Genomic DNA, 23,742 nt, shown 5'->3' on the forward strand with positions numbered 1-23,742 from the left:
TTTAAGTAATAAACACCACCAACCAGCATGGTTTCAGCAATATCTCCATCTTTAAATATGTAACGTGCTTTCTCGAGGTGGTGAACCTGGAACTTTAACTCTCTAGACCCGTGATGGTGAACCTATGGCACGCGTGCCACAAGTGGCACGCAGAGCCATTTGTCAGGGCACGCGAGTTGCTGCCCTGTCAGCTGGCCAGCGTGCATGCACACGCTGGCCAGCTGAGTTCACCTTTTTAAAAGCTATTTTTTGCCTTCCCCAGGCTCCAGAGGCTTTATAGGAGCCTGGGGAGGGCGAAAAGTAAGTAAGTAAGTAAGTAAACTTTTATTTATAAACTGCGCCCTTTCCTAAACAGGACTCGGGGCGGTGTACAGACATATTAAAAACCATATAGATACAAAATATAGATGTGCATAAATATATAAACATATAAACATATAAACATATAGACGGAGGAGGTAGAATGTGCTGTACCAAATTTAAATTAAAATACAAATATAATTAAAATTTCCCTTAAAAATTACACAGTAAGATGTTTGCCAGGAGGTTAAAGATGGGACTATACATCAGTCAAGCCAGCTAATTGGAACAGGTGGGTCTTAAGCTTCTGTCGGAAGGAGCCGAGGTCGTTAGTAGTTCTAATATCGGGAGGGAGGTCATTCCAGAGGGTTGGGCCCATAACAGAGAAGGCTCTACTCCTAGGCGCCGCCCGCTGGCACTGCTTGGCGGATGGCACCTGGAGGAGTCCCTCCCTGTGAGAGCAGATTGGTTGTGAGGATGTGTGAGGTAAGATGCGATCCCACAGGTAACTAGGTCCCATGCCATGGAGCGCTTTAAAGATAGTAACCAACACCTTGAAACACAGGCAGCCAGTGCAGCTCACGCAGGAGTGGTGTTATATGGGAGTATCTTGTCCCTCCCATGATGGCCCATGCGGCCGCAAAAGAGCCTCCCCCCCGGAGGCTTCAGGGACCGTCCCTGAAGCCTTCGGAGCGCTTAAAACCACCCTCCGAGCAAACCGGAAGTGACTTCCGGGTTGCTCGGAGGGTCATTTTAAGCGTTCCGAAGTCTTCAGGGACCGTCCGAGGCTTCCCTGATGCCTTCGGAGAGCTTAAAACGACCCTCCAAGCAACCCGGAAGTCACTTCCGGTTTGCTCGGAGGGTGGTTTTAAGTGCTCCGAAGGCTTCAGGGAAGCCTCCGGACAGTCCCTGAAGCCTCTGGAGGACCTCCGGGGGGTCGGGGGAGGCTCTTTTCGCCCTCCCCAGGCTCCTATAAAGCCCCTGGAGCCTGGGGAGGGCAAAAAAAATGTAAAAATGGGGGGGTCGCGCCTTGTGTGCGCATGCACACTGGGGGGTCGCGCTTTGCATTATGGGTGCGGCACGCCCGCACTCGACCCCCCTGCGCTCCCCCCACTTGTGGCACGCGAGCCAAAAAAGGTTCGCCATCACTGCTCTAGACAAATGACTTTGACTAAGCAAATTACTGGTTGCTGAAGGTATGTAATAAACATCAGGGATGAATGTATCGAGATCTCCAATGTAAACAGTTCCTTTTCCCATGACCTTACAAGTGAGGTTGGAGAAGGAGTACAGTTGCATGAAAACAGCAGAGGCTCCCTGCAAACCAAAGGGGAGCGCTTGGAACTGAAAGCATCCCAGAGGACAGTTAAACACAGTTTTCCATTCATCACCCTCCTTGATTGAAACCCAGTAATAAGCCTCCTGCAAGTCTATTTTGGTGATGATTTTGCCTTTGGCTCCATATGCAAGCATGTCTTTCATCAGAAGCAATGGGTAAACATTTTCTATGCACACAGCATTTAGTCCTCTATAGTCAATACACAAACGAAGGGTTCCATCTTCTTTCTCACAGAACAACACTGTGGCTGCCACTCGTGGTCTAGGTGGTTGAATAAATCCAAGTTTAAAGTTTTTGTCTATGAATGCGTGAAGCTCCTCTAGCTCTCATGGAGGCATTGAGTAGAGTTTAGGTTTTTGGAGTTTAGTCTCAGGAAAGATTTCAATTCCACAATCAGTGGGGTGATGAGGAGGAGTGCGTAACAGTCCTTCTCACTAAACAGATCCTGTAGATCCCAGTACTCTTTGGGGATTCTGGGGTCACTTTTTGGGTGTTCCTGCATGACTGCCCTTAACTCCCTCAGTTCTTTGGTTTCCTTTTCTCTGGGCATTGGGATCGCTTCCCCTTTTTTGGCTGCTTTTGGCTGCCAATTTTTAAGAACCATTTCCTCCAGTTCGTATAAGAGTTCCATTTCTGGAATCAAGAGGGATCTCTCCATCCCACATGCCACTATGAAACTCAGAGTCTCTTTCTGCTTTCCCATTCTCATTTCCACTTACTTTTACTAAGAACAAACTGAATGCAGCAAACATCAGGCAAGGTTTGAAGGAAAAATGCACAAACAAGACAAATTAAAAATTACCCCAGAGCCCACCCCCCAGTAGTCAGGCAAACAGAGTCCAACCACCATCCAGAATGATGTTTTGGGAACGTCTCTGGTCCAGGTGCTCCATGCAACCCTTGTGCATGCTGTTCCCAGGATGGTTGGCCTTTTTTTAATTTTATTTTTGTTTTTAGACAGACATAGACAAACAAGACATAAAAAATAAACCATCTTCCATTACATACAGTGTGTCGATTGGTTACAAGGTTTTTGTGCATCCTTTCCATAGTCATCACTTGCAATTTATATGAAATCACATATTATCAAATCGAATATGTTTATATACATTATTATCATTATACCTTATTTGTATGACTATCACTATTTATTCCTTCATTTTCAATGAGATATATTAAATATTGGGATCATTTATATTACAACAATTCATTACATCATCTTCAATCTATCCAATAATAATATATCTTTATATTATATTCAATATCATTCTATTATTCTTGTATTGATAACATTCTCTAGTATCTTCCATTTCCATGTTTTTTTATCTAACCATTGATAAAATAAATCCCATGTCTTATAAAATTGTTTATCTTCTTGTCTAATTTCAAATGTCAATTTACTCATTTCTGCACATTCCATTATTTTGTAAATAACTTCCTCCTGCGTTGGTATTTTCACATTTTTCCAATTTTTAGCAAATATAATTCTAGCTGCCGTTAACACATTTACAATCAAATATTTCAATTCTCTATTATATGTTTCTGGTATAATTCCCAATAAAAAGATTTCTGGTTTAAAGTCTATATGTTTTTGTATCATTTTTTTTCAACCAGGTGTGGATTTAATCCAATATCTTTTAGCTTCTATGTAAGTCCATCACATATGGTAATATAAACCCGGTATCTGATGACATTTCCAACACTTTTCCGATTTATTCTTGAACATTCTTGCTATTCTCGTCGGGGATAGGTGCCACTGTAAAACATCTTATACAAAATTTCTTTATATGCTGTTGACATTGTCATTTTATAATTTTGAGACCGCAATTTTTGCCAAGTTTTTCCCCCAAGCAATCATAGATTCTTTAACTTGGTCTTCTTCTAGCTTAACTTCTAATAAATATCCATATAGTTTTTAAATTACCTTTTCATCAGTATCTATCAAAATTTTATCTAACTCAGTCATTTTATCATGGAAACCTTCCATTTTAAGATCTTTATCATATCTGGAATGTATTTGCACAAGATGGTTGGCCTTGAAGATGTTAAACAAGCCATGCTCTCTGAGTCTAAGTCTCCCCATCAATTCTAAGCAATTCTCATACCACCCTCATGCTTCCTCTCCCAAATGCCCATTGCTCCCTCCCTCCCCATTGGGAGGGGGACACAAACTAGTATTCTTCCACCACAATGATTTTCTGCTTATTTGCTTATTGTTGATTATTATGTGTAGTGCTGTTGTAATATTATAGTTTAAATTTGCATTGCAAATCAGGAACTTTCATTCTAATGTCATTTCTGTTTTGGATATCTTAATTTCTCTTACTACATACTTAATTTTTCTACACCCGATTTCATCTCTTTTTCCCTTGTGCATTTATTTATTGAAAAGATAATACTAGTGTGGTTTTTTTAAATGACTTTTAGGGTTATATGTTTGTAGTGCTAACAGTATAATGCATATTTGTACATAGTATATATAGCATACATACCGACTATGAATAATATCTGGCAGTACCTTAATATGAAAAAAACATGTTGTCTAATATCTGCTTAGTTGCTGTCAGCTAAATTGCTTAGTTCTTGGCTACAGCTAGACCACTACCACCTTTCTATCTCCTTTATATTTGCTGTCTTTAAAAAGGACAGGAATGAAACAACTATTCCAACAGAGAATTCCCCCCCTAAAATACACTCTCACCAGTTTTACACTTTGCTTGTTATAGAAGACAGTCTTGTCTTAAAGTTGTTTGTTTAACGCAACTGGATGCCATAAATCATTGTTCTATGAAAACTTTTAGATTATTAAATCCCTACTTTTACCCAAGACAAATATCAGAAGCCAGTTTAGCTCACTCATGCTATGTGGCTTTCTTCTAAGAAGCCATTTCTCCTCTTTCTATTCTGATTTAAGACTGACAAAGGGAAATATGTAGGAAAGCAGCACATTCAAATTATTTAGTCTCAGTTGTTTTTGTACAATTTATCAGAGATGAGAACAGTGGTGGGTTTCAAATTTTTTTTAGAACCTCTTCTGTAGTTGTGGCCTGCTTTGTGGGAGTGGCTTGCTGGCCATGTGACTGGGTGGGAGTGGCTTGCCAGCCATGAGACTGGGTGGGCATGACCAACTTGTAAAATGTGGTGAGATTTACTTAACAATGCTCTTGCTTAGCAACCAAAATGTTAGCTCAGAAACTCTGGCATTTGAAGCACACAAGTCTTAAGTCAAGTTACAAGACCCTTACACCCCTAACTCTTTAGAAAAAAAAACCCAGGGGTGTTCAAACTTGACAGCTTTAAGACTTGTGGACTTCAACTCCCAGAATTCCTCCTCCAGTCATGTTAGCTCAGGAACTCTGGCATTGAAGTGTGCAAGTCTTAAAGCTGTCAAGTTACAAGACCCTTGCACCCCTAACCCTTTAGAAAAAACCCCCAGGGGTGTTCAAATGTGACAGCTTTAAGACTTGTGGACTTCAACTCCCAGAATTCCTCCTCTCGCTCTTCATCTTGATGATGTACGGACGGGCAGGGGGAGGGAGCTGGAACCGGTTCTAAACAGCACTGTAGATTTGTGGAACCTCTTCTATAGAAGAGGTTAGAACTGGCAGGAATCCACCCCTGGATGAGAATTCCAGATGACAGTACTTTCTCTGCAAGGAATCCTATGGTTGTCTCAGATTACAATGACTATTTGTGCTTCAAAATCATTTTTGCTGCATTTGTCATTAAACCATAAATTGAATTAATAATGTTCACTGCAATGGGAAGAGGAAGGTTAGAAAAATTGATCAGGGTTGGCATCATTTGCTGTGTCTCACGTTTTGCTTAATTTCAGCAGCTACTGCTTCAGATTGCATAGATGCTGGTGGAGAAGAACTTTTCTATGATATATATATATATATTGCAACATTTTTATTGCATTTCACAGGTCCTCCAGTAAACGTTACTTGCAATATTTTTATCAACAGTTTTGGATCAGTCACAGAAACCACAATGGTAAGTGCGGCAATGCCACTGGCACTGAAACAACTATCCTTGATATATTCATAAACACAAACTGTCATTTTTTTTCTATTTATTATTCAACTTGCAGGTCCTCCTGTAAATGTTACCTGCAACATATTTATCAACAGCTTTGGTTCAATAGCTGAAACTACAATGGTGAGTGGGGTTGCCCATTGAAGCCATCTTGTGAAGGAGAGGCATGTGCCATGGATCTGAGGTTTCCGAAATCTGGAAGCCTCAGATGTGAGGGTGACCAGAACGTTTAGTGTCTTTCAGAAAAATCTAAAAAGTCATTTTTAAGGAAAAAAAAAACCCTTGTGAAGTGGTTTTTGTCTTACCTAGCATTCAAATTAAATATATGAACAAATGGTGAGCATAGAAAAATACAGGCAGTCCTTGACTTACGACCATAATTGAGCCCCAGATGTATGTTGCTACATTTGTTAAGTGAGTTTTGCTCCATTTTATGACCTTTCTTGCCACAGTTGTTAAGTAAATAATTGCAGTTGTTAAGTTATTAACATTGTTAAATGAATCTGACTTCCCCATTGAATTTGCTTGTCAGAAAGTAACAAAAGTGATGCCTGGACACAGCAACTATAATAAATATGAACCAGTTGCCAAGCATCTGAATTTTGTTCTCGAAACCAAGGGGATACTACAACAGTCATAATTGTGAAAAATGATCATAAGTTACTTTTTTCAGTGCCGTTGTAACTTTGAACAATCACTAAATGAGCTGTTGTAAGTTGAGGACTACCTGTATCAGTTTTACAAGGCAGAATAATAATACAATAAACAATATTTCATGATGATCAAAATCAGCTAACTGAAGCAGTTATCTTTCTTATATTTCCTACTGGCAATATAACATAAAACATAAGGCAGGCCTTATGTTTTTAACTCTGCATGAAAAATTGAGCAAATCATAGCTTTTGCTTACATCAACAATGGCCAACTGTTTTGGTAACTGTATCACAAATCAATTCATAGTATAAAAGAACACTATTAGTAATCTATTACTATTACTATTACTATTCCATCTACTAATTTTCCTCTTAATTTAGTGGGATAGCAGAAGGAGAAACAACTAAGTGTGCTGGGTAAACTTGAAGCATTTGGTCTCTCTCGCTTTTATTCACATATAATTGGTTGTATATATATACTGTCCATTTGTAATTTTAATTGTTTTAATTTTGTTCTTTAATATGGACTGTACACCGCCCTGAGTCCCTTTCGGGAGAGGGGGCGGTCTATAAGTGCTAATAAATTGAAATTGAAATTGAAATTGGTGCCAAGTACAACAAAACCTATTCAGGTTATGCCATCTGCTTCTGGAATATTACAGACATCAACTTTATTTTCAAGAGGAAAATGCCATGAAAGCAATTCGAAATTTTAAACTCCAGAGCAAGGGAACAACAGCAATGGTGGTGATAAGGCTAAGAGGTTGCTTCTAGCCCACATTCAGTGGCTGACTAGCAAGATGATATGGAAACTGGCAGAATTTTCTTTCCTCTTCTTTCTCACGCATATTAGAGCCACATAGGAGATATTGCAGAAATAATAGGAGAATAGTTTCCACTATGGGAACAGAGCTTCTCTGTCTTCCCTAGAATGGAGACACATCTGAAATATTTTCAGTCATCCTTCAGTTCACATTTGTTAAAAAGAAATATAAGCATTGTTCCATTAGTATTGATAAGCTCATCCCCTTGTTAGCTTTCTTCATTTTAAAGGATCATACTATTTAAATTCTTGAATCAACTATGCCTTGGATTTCACAAATTGGCCACACATTTATATTTATCATTAAGCACGAGTCTGTGAGCCACTTCAGTTAAATATAATACAGATTATGTTTGTCAATTAGTATGTGAGATTAGCTCCTGCTTCTTAGAGGCTAGTTTGAAACAACAGTATGGGGTCCCTCCCCCTACTTTCAGGATTTCTTCCACTCTGGGACAACAGCAGAAAACTTCTTTACATTTTATATCTCCCCTGATGACATCAGCAGTCTGCACCTGCAATGCAGCAATACTTAGCAAGCATGTATTTGCAGTGTTGTGTTCTGGCCTGTTTTCATACATTATCATATAACCCTAAGCAGAAAACCAATTGGTCCTTTTTGCCTGAGTTCTCCAACCTTTCTCAAAAAAAAAAAAAAAGTTACATTGATACCCTTAGCTAGATTTCTAAGTAAGCAAGGATTCTGTGAGGAAAGTCCTAGTCCTGATTATAGATGAGCATGAGTGATAATGAAATTTTAAAAACTGAAGTAGGGTAAATTCTACTTGTCACTGGCTTTGCAAGATGGCATTCAATGATGATATTTGCACGAACTAATGCTGATTGCATTAATCAGACTCATCCATTGCATTTTATTGTTTCTATAATGTGCATCTATTGTGGTTTTATTACTGCTTTTCAGCTAACAAAAAAAGCACTAAATATTGGAGTAGCTTCGAACCAAGACTTTCTACTGCCTCATTTGCTAAATTATAACATACCTGCTGACAGTGTCAAAGGAGATCGTTTTAGTTTAGTACTGTTCAGATGTCTGTGGCTGAGTTTCTTAAAGCTGACACCTCACCAATAAATATATTTGAAACTGAATGAAGGAATGCTGTTGAAGGCAGACATCAGCTACTACTCATCCGCTTTGCTTTATAAAGTCAATCTAATGATAAGCAGCACTGTGATATAATAAAATTCTGAGTTTCCTGGGACTTCCAGAAGTAATTCTTCTGAGTATCCTATTTGCCTAGGTCAGGGGTGTCCAAACTTGGGAACTTTAAGACTTGTGGACTTCAACTCCCAGAATTCCCCAGCCAGCCATGCTGGCTGGGGAATTCTGGAAGTTGAAGTCCACAAGTCTTAAAGTTCCCAAGTTTGGACATCCCTGGCCTAGGTGCTTGAATATGACTGGATGAAGTAAAATTGGAAAATGAATGCAAATTGAAAATTACTCAAAGTGTGTTGATATAAACCCACTTCTTAATCAGGAACTATTGTTTCTGGCAAGAAAAAAAAAATCCTCCTCCTGAAATTTTTGTTTCGATTCTCATTTTTATTTGAGATGGCTTTAACAAATATAAATGTATGTGGGTTTAAAAGCTTAAATTGCATATTGTCTGCAATTTTAAACTTAAACAATCTTTCTGTTTCTAAGCTTGTATTGAATTTTTAAAAATTGGCCTTGATATGTATTCATATACATTCACATTTTAAATCAATGCACTAGGCTTTTGTGCATTCCCCCCCCCCCATTTTATTCCTTGCTTTTTTGTCCTCACTCCAAATGCTTGGCAAGATGACAAGTATTTCCAATTTTTTGTGTCACTATTTTTATGTTAAGTGTTTTTCTCAGGCAGAAAGCCAACATTTGTTAGACCATCAGCTATTAAAATAACATGCTGCTACATTTTAACACATTGCCAGGACTGAGCATTCCCAAAGATACCAAAATCATAAATCTATATTTCATACAGCTTTAAGAAGTTATATCAGTACCAGTTTTAATCATTTTATATACATATGTATGAATGTTATCAAGGAATTCAGGAGTTCAGCTTACATTTTTTCTTTTATTGGTATACTAATTTGCCAGGCAGATATTCCAAAAGAATTAAATAATGTTGCCATTTAAATTAATATTTTGTAAACTTCCTTGATTTGGACACATATACATTTAAAGAGTGTATACATAGAAATATGCACATTAAGATTTCCTGTAAGAAAATGTACTACTTTGATATATAATATCTTACTATCTAGATAAATAGAGCATATTCTTAGTCTTAGATCCTAAAGTATATTGTATAGCAAGAAAGTACGTTACATGATAAAATATAAGCCACTTTAATTGTACTCTTTTAATTCTTTCCCACACTCGTAATCCATTGTGTGAGAAAGAAGAGATGGGATCCACTTACCCATCTTCCCTTCCTACTATATGTCTGAAACCATGCCCTGTGTTGAAAAAAAAATCATAGTTCAGAGTTTGCTATATTGATGAAAATTCCTTGTTTACTCCAGAACAGTAATGGTATATGAAAAACTCTGTAAGAAGTGTTGATTCCCTTACAACCTAGATCCAGGTTTGATGTATGACAGAACTTGATGAGGGTTGAACATCCACAATGGGGAGATAGATATGGTTGTGAAAACTTCCTATTTGCATTTGAATGCTGTTTGCATAAAATTGTAATTGCACGGAGGGCAATATAAAACCCTTGATTCACACTGTATATATTTTTAGTTCCAGTGACTGAAGGCTGGTCAACCTGGTCATAAAGACCCTAATAACAGTAAAAACATGGAAAGATTATCCCCCCCCCCCCAAAAAAAATAATGGATTACACATAAGAAGGACTAGTTGTTATAAGGATAATGCCAAAAACCACTTTTGGTTAATTTGGGGCATTTGCTGTTCTATGAAAAAGGTACTCCCTAGCAAAAACTACAAAGGAAATCCCTTTTCAGCTCAACTTTGTCAGGTTGTGTCAATGCACTGAGTTCATCCCCCAGTCTGTTACTTAGGACAGGAGGAAAAAGCTTAATTTGCAAGAATGGCATTTGATAGCCACAAACATTTTTGTTGATGATTCTAAAAAGATTATAAAATTTTGAATGCTTTAACATTGCAATCACTTATCTGAGAGTAAGCTCCCAGTAAATTACATATGAGAATCATTTGTTGGACTATATACTTTTAATTCTGATGATTTTCCAATTTTTTTTTGGAAATGATTCTATTTTAAAGATACTTCTACAACCTCTTTTTCTGTTTGACTGGGCAAAAATTAAATTTGATCCTCCAGATTAAAATCTATGTTGTGTCTGTTGCTAAACATAAATATCAGACAGTAGAGAATAATTAATTCCAAATTTTATGGACTGATAATAAGTAACTTTAAAAAGAAACTCTATGCTATCCAGATGTGTATTTACACAAGAACATATGGTATGCATTTGCACGTGTGTATGAAACAGCTAGTTATTGTTCATCTTTCTTTGATGGAAAGCATCCTTATTGCCACATGAAAGAAATAAAACTTCAGAGCTTCCTGAATCTGTTTGACCCATAAATATAAATATTTAACTATCCTTGGATTATACCCACTTTATGATGACATATTACCTCCGATGTATTCAGGAAGATTCAGACAATCTTATCCTCAAAAAGTTATCACCCAAAGCTTTTCCAAATGCTATGGCAGATTCCACTTGTACATAAGATTATTCTTAGGAACTGCTAAAATAACAAAACAATTTTTACGTCACTCACATCTCATTTTAGGATTTGGCATTGCCCAAGATTAAAACATTTATGGGGGGAAATTGCAATTTGTCTGATTCAATGTCTGTTTCAATATGGGATGGGATAAAAAGAGAAATACCTCCCTATACCTGGGTTGATGGTCAAATTCTTGTTATGTTGTTGAAATAATTATAATTCAAATAATTATATTTCATTACAAGAACTTTGCCCCTCTGCTACAGCTACACTTAGCATATGACTGATTGTAATAGTGGCTAGTATATTCAGTGACGTGCAGTCAGGGGAGGCAGGGGAGGCACAGCCTCACCACTGTCATCATGAAAAGAAAAAAATATGTAAAAGGAAAAAGGTGAGAGCTGAGGTCAGGCTGAGCTAGTTGTTGCCTCACCGTGGATGATTCTGCTTAACTGTTTAAAAAAGCCTCTAAAAAGCGCCCTGTACTATGAGGCAGGAGAACTGCATGCCTCATCTAGTCTGACTTTAGGCGTTTTATGATCACTCGAGCAGAGTTAAGCTAGGGTTAAAAGCCTAAAAATTCCTGACGTAGGTGAGGCACGCAGTTCTCCTGCCTCATAGTAGAGGGCGCTCGTTTGGGTGGGGCTTCTTCAGAGGACCCAAGGCAAGAGCAGAGTTGAAATCCTCTCTGAAACAGCTGGAAAAGGTACCTGTGGGTCGGAGGGAGGGGGAGGAATTCAAACTTCATCCTCCTGGTGCAGGGCTTTGGGCAAAGGCTGGAGGGAAGGACCCTGGCTCGCTTATGCTCTCCCTCCCCAAGTGTAGTTTGATTGCAGGCAGAGCTATGTTGCCTTTTCAAACCTGTAATCAATGAAGCTGCGCTGGATCCTTCCGGGGCTGGGGGAAAGTGTGTGTAGTCCAATCCAACTTCTGTGTGTGTGTGTGTGTGTGTGTGTGTGTTTGAGAGAGGGGGAGGGAGGGAGAGAGGGAGGAAGAAGGCAAAGGGAGAAGAAAAAGAAAGAAGTAAACTTCTTTCGCAAAGGAGAAAAACAAATGCTGTCACTTTAAATTGGAACTGAGCATGCCTGGCTGTGGAATTCTGGGAGTTGAAGTCCACAAGTCTAAGAAAATTTGAAACCCAGCACTGTGTCAATGCCTCACCAGCCATAAACCTCACTGCATGTCACTGATAGATATGTATATTCATTCAAAATGCAGACATGTGAATCCATTCAAATGCAAGATTACTTTCAATGGAGCAGGTGTTTGAATGACACTCTTTCACATTTCTGGCTCAGCTGGAAAGCTAAAGAACAGGTGATTATTGCATGCACTTATGGCATTCATTTGTATCCCAAAAGCCATTAGAGCAGGGGATCCCAACCTTTTGGGCACCAGGGACTAATTTCATGGAAGACAATTTTTCCACAGATGTGGGAGGGGACAAGGACCGTGCAACCTAGATCCTTCACATGAACAATTTACAGTACCGTCCACGCTCCTATGAGAATCTAATGTCTAATGATCTGAGTGGAGGTGGGGAAATGATGCTAGAACTGGGGAATGCCTGCAAATACAGATGAAGCTTCGCTCACTCACCCACTGTTCATCTCCAGCTCAGTTCCTAACGGCCACAGACCAGTTCTGGTCCATGGCTCGTGGGATGGGGACCCCTGTATTAGGGTGAACATATGTGGAAAACAAAACAAATTAAGCAATATCTTAACTAGTTTGAATTTTAACGTAGTTTGAATTTTAAAAAATGAAATTATATAACTCTTAAAGAAGATAAAGACTGGTGGGTCTTCATGACATTGCTGCCCATCTTTGATTAGCAAAATACCGCCTAACTTCATAATAGCCTTGAAGTAGATATCACGTCAGGACTCATTCATACAATATTTCTCATTCTCAAAAAAAAACAACTGAAAGGTGAGGGAAAAAGTCAGCAACAACCTCCACCCACCTTCAAGGACATTCCACATCAAACAATTCTGCTTGTTACACAATGATGCCATAATCTTGTACCATTAGGGGGAAAAAACTCTTAAAGTTAGTCTATATTTTACATAATTTTTCAGCATAGCACAAAATGTCAATGTTATCAAATGTTAGTTCTTCCCAGGACAGACTGTGTTTATCTTCCAATAATTCAAAATGCATTCTCTGTACTGAGATCAATAAATATTCCGCACAGATTCCAAGCTAATGTTTATTTATAAATTACTCTGCAGGACATACTGTACGAATGCTTAGTTAGATACTTGCAAATTAATCAATGAGGAGGCAATCAAAATTAATCTTTAAAATTCTGGCAGGTTTTTATAATGTTTATACAGTTTTTATTCTCACTATTATGGAATACTAATTACATTTCAAAATGTTTCCACTTTGCTGAATAGATAAATTTTATTAATTTTATCAATAAAACATATGGTAAATGAAAATTTGCACTCCATGATACAGTCAGATTTTAATTTTGTTTTGGTTCTGAAAAGAATGAGGTAAAATTGCCAATAATAGTAATAATAGTAATAATAGTAATAATAGTAATAATAGTAATAATAGTAATAATAGTAATAATAGTAATAATAGCAATAATAGCAATAATAGCAATAATAGCAATAATAGCAATAATAGCAATAATAGCAATAGCAACAACAACAACAACAACAACAACAATAATAATAATAATAATAATAATAATAATACACCATTGGCATTGAAAAATTTGCCATCAGTCAATTTTAAAATGTGGCTTTACAGGGAACAGCTTGTATCCTGTGGTGGTACATATAACACCACCAAACATCCAGATCTACCTATCCCAGGTCCTTGGTAAGGACTTAATAGATAGACAAAAATGCCAAATCCGGGTCTGAACATCTGGCTGAGTGTGCAATGATTAATAATAATAATAATAATAATAACAACAACAACAAGAAGGAGAATGTAGGATTTTCAAATCCAAACAGACAGACATTTGGTCCACAGGAAATGCATGATTTGAAGAGAAACAGCTAGAAAAAAATTACAAAATACCGCAATCTGCAAATTGAAGTTGAGCGATTGTGGAGGAAGAAATCAATGGTTGTACCAATAGTAATAGAAGCCCTTGGAGCACTATCCAAAGGGTTGCCTAGATATATAGGAATGTTCAATTTATTAGTCCTAAATATTCTGACTTTGTAAAAACCACCTTACTCGGAATTACCTATATACTTAGATGTTAGCTTAACAGCTCTTAGATCCTTGGTTAGGATATGAACTGTTAAGTGTTTACCAGTTCCAGACTGTGAATCGAATTGAAGGTTAACAACAACAACAATAATAATAATAATGACAAGAACTCCCAGATTGTCCTTGACTAACATAAAGCATATTGTATCAGATAATTCAATAATTCATCTAGGTTTCAAAGTCTAAAAGCACAATCACCTGGACAAAAGATTAAATAATTGGTATATCTGACATTTCTATAGGACTACAGAGTGAACATTTTTTTGAGGCAGCAGTGGAACGACTCCCGTCTTGCTTATAGTGAATACCCTGATGACTCCTTGGATTTGGATCCATCAATGTTGGACTCTATTTGGAAACCCGATTTATTTTTTGCCAACGAGAAAGGTGCAAACTTCCACGATGTTACCACAGACAACAAGCTTCTAAGGATTTCCAAAAATGGGAAAGTATTATATAGTATCAGGTAAACCACTGTTTATACACGTTGGGCATATTCTTGGTTTTTGAAAAAATGTGTCTTAGATCATAGAATGGAATTAAATATTCAGCCAAAGTTTGAATCCAGTAGGGCAGAAAAAATGTCTCCACTTTGCTTGACTTTCCTTTTCTCAGATGGGAAAAAGCATCATCATCCAAAAATATCAAGGATTGATAAAAGAAGTTTGCTGCTCCAAAACAGCGTTCCCATCTTCATGAGTTTGGGAGTGCAGAAAAAGAAGAGCTTCCAGTTGTGTGAATTACATTCCAAAGCAAAAAGAAAATTTTGTCTACTATATGTCTGAAAGCATGCCCCAAGTGCTAGTATTGGGCTACTAATAATGTAATTTTTGCAATGGAGCCTTCCAGATAGAAAGTACACTTAAACTATGAAGCTAAATTAATAATGTCTATACAGGTAGTCCTTAACTTACAACAATTCATTTAATGACTATTCAAAGTTATAACAGCACTCAAACAACTGACATGACTGTTTTTCACAGTTACGGCCTTTACACCATCCCAATGATCATGTGATCAAAATTCAGATGCTTGGCAACTGGTTCATATTTATGATGGTTGCAGTGTTCCGGGGTCATGCCTTTGCAATCTTCTGACAAGCAAAGGCGGGGAAGTCAGATTCATTTAACACTAGTAACTAGTGTTGCTAATGTATCAGCTGCAATGGCAATGGCAAGAAAGAATAGAATAACAGAGTTGGAAGGGACCTTGGAGGTCTTCTAGTCCAACTCCTAAGCAAGAAACCCTACACCACTATAGACAAATGGCTATCCAACATCTTCTTAAAGACTTCTAGTGTTGGGGCATTCACAACTTCTGGAGCCAAGTTGTTCCACTGATTAATTGTTCTAACTGTCAGGAAATTTCTCTTTAGTTCTAAGTTGCTTCTCTCCTTGAATAGTTTCCACCCATTGCTTCTTGTCCTACCCTCAGGTGCTTTGGAGAATAGCTTGACTCCCTCTTCTTTGTGGCAGAAAGGTTGTAAAATGTGGCAAAACCCACTTAACAACAACAAAAACTTTGGGCTCAATTATGGTCGTAAGTCAAATACTACCTGTATTCTATTTTTTTCTTTCTTGCTGCAATTTCTTTTATCACCTGAAAGCTACTTAATTATTTAGTGAAACATTTTAAATTATAATCTGAAATCTCACAAATTCTTCTTAGATGCAATAAAGATTTAAGAATTTTCACCCATACAGAAAAAAAAATCAAATTTCAGTGTATTTTCTACTTTACCTGTTACAGTTTCTGATTTTATTTATCCAACTGTCAAGAAAGACAAGTTAGTTTTAACTCAAGTCCTAAGATCCTTTTTAGGTGCATGCCAGCCAGGGCCAAGCAAATGCTGGTTTCATGAACTATTGTTACATTGTTGTAGTTATTGCATTCCAATAGTCATTATAGGTTGGATACAGATGTAATACCATTACTGCTTTACTGAGGACAGAGACAATATTTTAAATGGGTTTCGTTTTTTCGGAGTTTGCAGAGGGTTAGTTTTTTTGCTCATAAACTTTTCTAGGTATAGAAAGCATATCAGGGACTTTTCCTCATTCAAAAAAAATATCAGCAGAAATCACATCACCAAAGTTTTATGGATTAGGCTGAGTTCTAGTGGCACAATCTCAGGGAATTTGGAAACCATACAAAGCAGTTTGAATTGTTTGCAGCCCACAGTACTAGATCCCCAATTTCTTATGTACACATCCCAAAAACAAAATAAAAAGGAAATCTGTGAACTCAGGCTGTTTTAATTGAGTGATAGAAAAGTTAATAGAGACTAAAGCTTTTCCATCAGTATAAAATAAAGCTGAAAAGCTCATGGAATACCATCCTGATACTCACACTCTTCTGCTTCAGAACAGACAGAAACAAATGATAAGGACAAATAAAAATTGAATTGGTCAGGGGGGCGGGGGCGGAGGATAAACACAAGTTAAGGCTACAATTGTGGCTATACACATTGGATAGAATTCAGTAGTATTTAATTGTTACCTCTGCTCAAATTATGGAAGGCAATCCTGCATGAATTGGAGGGTGAGGCTTAGAAAATCCAAAAGATTTAGTCTCTGGACTCCAAATTTTAGCTAAGTATTTTATTCTAAGGCTCATAAAAGATAAGAGGACTTCACCCCCTGAATCTATTATTTCAATCATTTTAGAACTGCTTCTAACAGACATAACTACTCAGCATTAACTTGACCTATTAATGCCAACTCAGCAGTCCAAAGACTATTCAGGATAATGGCTTCACTCTGTCAGAGACATCTTTTGAGTTATCAGTTTCTTTTCTTGGCTGGGGAATTCTGAGAGTTGAAATCACACATCTTACAGTTGCTAAAGTTGAGAAATGCTGGTCTAGACTATAATTCAAGTATTAAGCTGTCTCACTTTTATTCTAGGGACATGATGGCTCAGTGGCTGAGACGCTGAGCTTGTTGATCAGAAAGGTTGGCAGTTCGGTGGTTCAAATCGCTAGCGCCATGTAATGGAGTGAACTCCCATTACTTGCCCCAGCTTCTACCAACCTAGCAGTTTGAAAGCATGTAAAAATGCAAGTAGAAAAATAGGGATCACTTTTGGTGGGAAGGTAACAGCGTTCTGTGTGCCTTTGGTGTTTAGTCATGCTGGCCACATGACCACAGAGATGTTTTCGGACAGTGCTGGCTCTTTGGCTTTGAAATGGAGATGAGCACCGTCCCCTAGACTCAGGAACAACTAGCATATATGTGCGAGGGGACCCTTTACCATTACCTTTTACACTTCTGTTTAGCTTTTAAGACCAAAGTTAATTAATCATGGTTAGATTATTTCTCTGCTGGGATTTAGGCTATGCCTATGCCTATTAGAAACACAATCTCCTGTTGTTATTTTTTATTTATATATTTATATACAGATATCATTATTATATGGTTATATAACTATAATTTTCATTTTATTAAATTCAATATGCTTTATCTTACAATAAACCCAAGTTCAAAGATGCAATTAACTGATTTTCTGTATGAGAAAAGTTAATGAGGCACAAACATGTTTATTCAGTGTGTTATTCTTTCAAGATATATCAACAGCACCAGAGTGAATGGCCACCTGAATTCTCAGTAGTAAATGTGCTGTTACTTAACAGTGCTATTTTCATCTGTTTAATAATAAAATAAATCTGAAGGAAAACAGAATGCTCTTATTTGCTTGAGTGATGCCAGATATATCTTACTAGGAGCAATGGTGCAGTAGTGTGTTATTTGGAGTGCAGTTGGATAATTTTTCTGACATTTGTACATGTCGCAGAAATAATATTTCAAGCTGTCATTTCAGATTTGTAAAATATATATGCTCCAACGAAAGTTAATACAGGTGAAACTCGAAAAATTAGAATATCGTGCAAAAGTTCATCTATTTCAGTAATGCAACTTAAAAGGTGAAACTAATACATGAGATAAGACTCATTACATGCAAAGCAAGATAGTTCAAGCCGTGATTTGTCATAATTGTGATGATTATGGCGTACAGCTCATGAAAACCCCAAATCCACCACCTCAGAAAATTAGAATATTACATGCAATCAATAAAACAAGGATTGTACATGGAACAATATTGACCTCTGAAAAGTCTAAGCATGCATATGTACTTAGTACTTGGTTTGGGCCCCTTTTGCAGCAATTACTGCCTCAATGCGGCGTGGCATGGAAGCTATCAGCCTGTGGCACTGCTGAGGGGTTATGGAAGACCAGGATGCTTCAATAGTGGCCTTCAGCTTTTCTGCATTGTTCGGTCTCATATCTCTTATCTTTCTCGTGGCAATGTCCCATAGATTCTCTATGGGTTCAGGTCAGGCGAGTTTGCTGGCCAATCAAGCACAGTAATCCCACAGTCATTGAACCAGGTTTTGGTGCTTTTGGCAGTGTGGGCAGCTGGAAAATGAAGTCAGCATCCCCATAAAGCTCATCTGCAGAAGGAAGATCTCCTGGTAGACAGCTGCCTTGACCCTGGTCTTAATGAAGCACAGTGGTCCAAAGTCCTGTTGCTCAGTGGTCCAAAGTCCTCTTTTATGATGAGAGCAACTTTTGCCAAAAGCACTAAAACCTGGTTCAATGATCGTGGGATTACTGTGCTTGATTGGCCCCTCCATTCTTCCTCCATACTCTGGGTCCTTGGTTTCCAAATGAGATGCAAAAGTTGCTCTCATCAGAAAAGAGGTCTTTGGACCACTGAGCAACAGGACTTGAGAATTACTCAGTAAAAGCCAGTGGGATGGAATTTGTCTTCCTAGTTATTTTCAATGGATGAAAACCAGGGGTGAAATTCAGCAGGTTGTGAAATGTTCTGGAGAACCGGTAGCAGAAATTTTGAGTAGTTCGGAGAACTGGCAAATAACACCTCTGGCTGGCCCTAGAGTGGGGTGGGAATGAAGATTTTGCAATATCCTTTTCCCGGGGTGGGGATGGAATGGAGATTTTGCAGTACCCTTCCCTTGCCACACCCATCAAGCCACGCCCACAGAACCAGTGAAAACCATATAAAGTAGTCTTCTACAATTCTCAGAATTTCCAGATTTTGGTTGGTGGCTCTTGCAAATGGCTAATGCAGAGGAAGATTTCAACAAGTCTGAAATTTGCAATAAATTCAAGATGATCAACAGAAAGTATATCACTGTGTCAGGCATAGCAACCTTTTGGTCTCAGTCTTGAATATTATTTTGGCAGGGAAAGGGCGGCCATTTAAACAGGTAAAAAGTTTCCTCTATGCCAGAGCTTGGTATGAAAAGCTCTAATCTAAAGAAGAAAGTACACATTTAAAACTAAATTTGTGCTGTACATCTCTGCTCTTCCCAACTTCTCTGAGTTCTCTCTTCATTGCCAGATCTCACCCCACCAAGAAGCAATATTTGAAAGACATCTTTGTCAAAGTTTTGGTCACACTCTCAGATCTCTATATTTGTGAGGAGGAATTGTCACCTCCAGTTTAACTCATGGCGCTTCTTCCAGGCCTGAGGGATGAGCATTTTGTGTTTGCTACTGATGAAATTGGAAAGTAGAATTAGGAATAGGGTGGAGTTTTTTTGTTCTTGCTTTCCTGAAACTTCAAGAAGAGCTAACTCCAGTTTAGAATTCCAACATATATAGTCAGGTCATGATAACTAAGAAACAATACTAAATTAGAGGCAGGCTTAGTCAGTCAGCAACAATAAACTACTATAAGCACCCACAAAAGGTATAGGGATGGGACATTTAAGGAAAATATTGTTTGCGTACCAAGTGTCGAAGCTTCAGGAGTTTTGATCACTATAGCAATAGCATTTTATCTTATATATTGCCCCATAGCACTTTATAGCACTCTCTGGGCAATTTACAACGTAGAAGCATATTTGCATATTTTCCCCAACAATCTGGATTCTCATTTTACCAACTTTTGGAAAGATGGAAGGATGAGTCAATCTGGAGCTGCATCAGGATCCAACTTCAGGCTGTAAGTAGAGTTTTGCCTGCAATGCTGCATTTTAATTACTGTGCCACCAGGGCTCTATATTCATATCTTTTGGGGAAAATGGAACTACACATTTGTACTTAGGCTTTGAACTAAAAGATACAAATTCCCTATCATGTATTATTTACCTATTTATATCTACACAGTTGGAAAAGCATAACATAATGTAATACAAATAACCATATTGGTCAATAAGAATTAAAGAATAATTTACATAAAACTATGTAATAAAATTACATAATTTATCTTAAAACATGAAAAGAAGAAAGATATCAGACAAATATTACATGCTGGGGAAAAAGCCAATACAGTGTGGGTTTCTTTAGTAACCTATACATATGTATATTGATTTGGATCATACATCATGCTATTCCTTTTGTTTGTTTGCTTTGCTTTGCCTGAGCATGGTGCACTGATCCATCCATTGTGCTTTACCATTATAGATGAATCAGACTATCTTGATTAATTCAACAAAACAATCCTAACTAATATTATTGAATTAGGTTTATGGTTAGCAATCACTTTTCTCATTAAAAAGAGAAAAGTTCTTATCTTCTAACTGATTCCTTATTTGTTTCTCAATGAAGAAGCTGTTGTTTCTTCAGATTTAGAAGTTTAATGTTTTCCAGTTTCATAGAATGATGCTAATTATTTACCATTTGTCATGTAATCAAATAGACATGTCTTACTTTGTTTCAATGTTTTTTTTACAACTGAGAACAAAGGTTTGTCGTTGGAATCTTTCTTTCATCCAACAGGATTCTTCCATTTCCACTTAAGTAAATGATTTGAAATGATTATATACCCAACATGAGTCATGATGATTGGTCCAAGAATACTGGTAGCCTCAAGGGCTTCCTCAGCCAATACTGCTGAACATAGATAGCAAGTTTTCTATTTCATTCCAAGAAACATTTCAAAATGGCAATCTAAGTTCTCATAAAATTAACATTGTTTTAAAAAACCCAAAACCCCCTCCAAAAAACCAAGGAAGAATCAGAGCTACCCATTTTGTTTTATTGTCTTCCCCTTTTCCTGGGTTTCAGGTTTCCCCAACATGTTATTACACCCAAGCACTGAAAGGTTTCCACCCCTGAATTGCATAGAAGAAAGGTGAGGTTCTTAACACCTTCCGATGAAGAAACCAAATTTGAAGATCTCACATAAAAGTAGCAACAGATGATTTCCAAAGAAATGTGATACTGAAATGTTGAACTTCAGCTGACACTAAAATATTTATAATGGCCAATATTACACAGGACACTGTCCCTTTTAAACCCAATGGGAATAAATGCCCTTAAATAGTTTGTATTTATTCTAGTGGATTTGACTAGTAAAGTCTTTTGTCAGTTTGGTCAGGGCAAATAACCTGAACATGGAATCTTGAGAACTGCAAACATGAATATAGTTTGTAACAGTATGTGCATTTGTGCTTCATTTTGTGTATGTGTTTACAGTGCACACACACTTCAGCCTGATTTTAAATTTATTGTATAATACAACATAGCATTTTAGAGATTTTTGATTTTCCTGGTAACAGTGCCTTATCTTGGGAGAGATTAGAGTGAGAGCACAAAGATCAATGTCAAAACCAAAAATTATTGCTTGTTCTCCAAAGCCAGGAAGGTATCTCTCCTTCCCTTCCCACAGTTATATTGGTTGTGCCCAGATAACATTGATAGGTTGTGTTTTTGTTCATGTTTAAAAAAAGATAAAGCATGGATCTTGCATTCCCATAGGAACTATTGGGGGGGGGGGGGGGAAGCACAGTGGAAGAAAAATGATTCAATTATCCCCAGGCAAAATTGTATGAAATTCTTGGCTATTTGAAATGTCTTTTTAAAAATGTATGTTTTTCTGAGAAATAAGTTGCCTTCTTTTCAGAACTTTTACAGCACTGTAGTTTTCATTTTGTTAAATTAATCTTGATTGCAGTTTTCTCATGCTATAAAAGAGTAATACATTTTAGCAGCTGAAAGTAACAGCTTCCCTTCTAAATCCAAACAGGTTCTGCTTTAAATCCATCCTGATCCTGTGGCATTGCTTCATCTAATAAAAATTACAATGCCATATTTAATTAAAAATGGGAGAAACGTTGGCAGTCTGTATATAGTTTTGTCTATGGGGAGCAGTCTTGGCTGGAAAGTTTTTTTAAAAAAAACTTGGCAGTTTCTTATGGGAATCAGGACTAATAGGATTTTTGAGAATGTTTACTGGATGTAGGCCAAAGAATGCATCTGTGTACATAAGAACCTATCAGACAGTAGTTTCAGCTGCATAAACTGGTAGTGACTTATGGCAATCTGTGAACTGTGTGAAACATTTCTTTTGGCAAAGTAGCACTAGCATAATGGCACAGTTCGAAAAATAAACTTTCCTATGAGTCTGGTTTGTAAATGAGTGTCATTACACTTAGAAACAGAGGCATGAAGGAAAGCAATAAGAGTTTTGTTGCATTCTATTTGGAGAGACTTTATTTTCTTTTTCAAGAATACTATGTTGAGTCCTGGGTGCTATATTTCAGTAAAAACAATAATAAATTGAAATGGTTCACTATAGAGCTATACAACTGTTAATGGTCAGATATTATGAGAACAGATAGAAAAGACTGCTGTAGTCACCTGCAAGGGGGAAAAACATGCTTCAGATAGGTCAGGAACAGTGTACAAATATATGTTTCGATAAAAGTAGTCTTAACTCCCCTGTTAAGCAAAGCAAGTATCATTCTGAATTTTCAGATTATTTTAAAAATGCACCAATTTTCCTGTGATTTAATTTTTATGGTGCTGCAAAAACATTAACTGTAAAATGATGATTGCCTGTGTTTGGTTTAAGATTGCTGCTAAGCCTTTGGTGTTTAGAAGGGGTTTCTGTTGAATACTTTTACCTAAAAATGAAATTCTCAGTCATCTAATATTCATGAAAAGCTGTTGCTGGCAAAATATCAGATGAAAATGAAAGTAGAGGGGGAGCCAAAGGATAGAATTTGTACTTTTACTCTACTATTCTATAATACTATGTAAGACCCTTGATTAAAGGCCCAAATGATCACATTATTGAATTAATAGTTTGGATTAGATACTTCTGCCAGAAACAATGTGCATTTCACATGCCTTCCTTCTATTCCTCTACTTCAGGGGTGTCAAACTTGCGGCCAGCGGACTGGATATGTCATTGTACTGGCCCCACCACTGCTCGGTTTAGCAAAGAGGAAAAATCTCCCGATATGTCATGCGACGCTGCCGTGATTCTGCTAGTTTGACACTCCTGCTCTACTTCCTCTTGAGCCGTGGAATCACAATGGTTAGAATGCAGTACTACAGGCTACTTCTGCTGACTACGGGCTTCCTATAGTTTGGCAGTTTGAGTCTCATGGGCCCAAAGTTGACTCAGCCTTCCATCCTTCCCAGGTCAATAAAATGAGGATCCAGATTATGGGCAATGTGCTTAGAGAGGGGAGTATATAAGTCTAATTGCTATTGCTATTTATTCACATAAACATGTTAATTTATTTGTATTTGTTTGTGTAGATGTAGAAAGAAATTTTATTGCATTCTGACCACACTATTCCATTCTTGTTAGGCCCCTCTCTCTGTGTGAGAAGCTTTGAATTACTTATCTAAATAGAATT

General features: G+C 37.4%; 1 protein-coding gene across 5 annotated transcripts in view; it reads left to right on the forward strand.

The window, feature by feature from the left end:
- GLRA2 (glycine receptor alpha 2) overlaps nt 1-23,742 on the forward strand; it is a 168,780-nt gene that overhangs the window by 22,852 nt on the left and 122,186 nt on the right. For 2 of the 5 annotated variants that reach the window (XM_081948956.1, XM_081948957.1), the window contains 2 exons: nt 5,733-5,800; nt 14,366-14,589. In XM_081948956.1, the coding sequence (XP_081805082.1) occupies nt 5,733-5,800; nt 14,366-14,589 (292 nt within the window). Of the gene's footprint in view, nt 1-5,567; nt 5,636-5,732; nt 5,801-14,365; nt 14,590-23,742 lie in introns of those variants that run through there. The other 3 variants (XM_081948959.1, XM_081948960.1, XM_081948958.1) reach the window with 3 other exon arrangements.

Source organism: Natrix helvetica, assembly GCF_964273705.1.
Source record: "Natrix helvetica genome assembly, chromosome: 3".
Lineage (NCBI taxonomy): Eukaryota > Metazoa > Chordata > Lepidosauria > Squamata > Natricidae > Natrix > Natrix helvetica.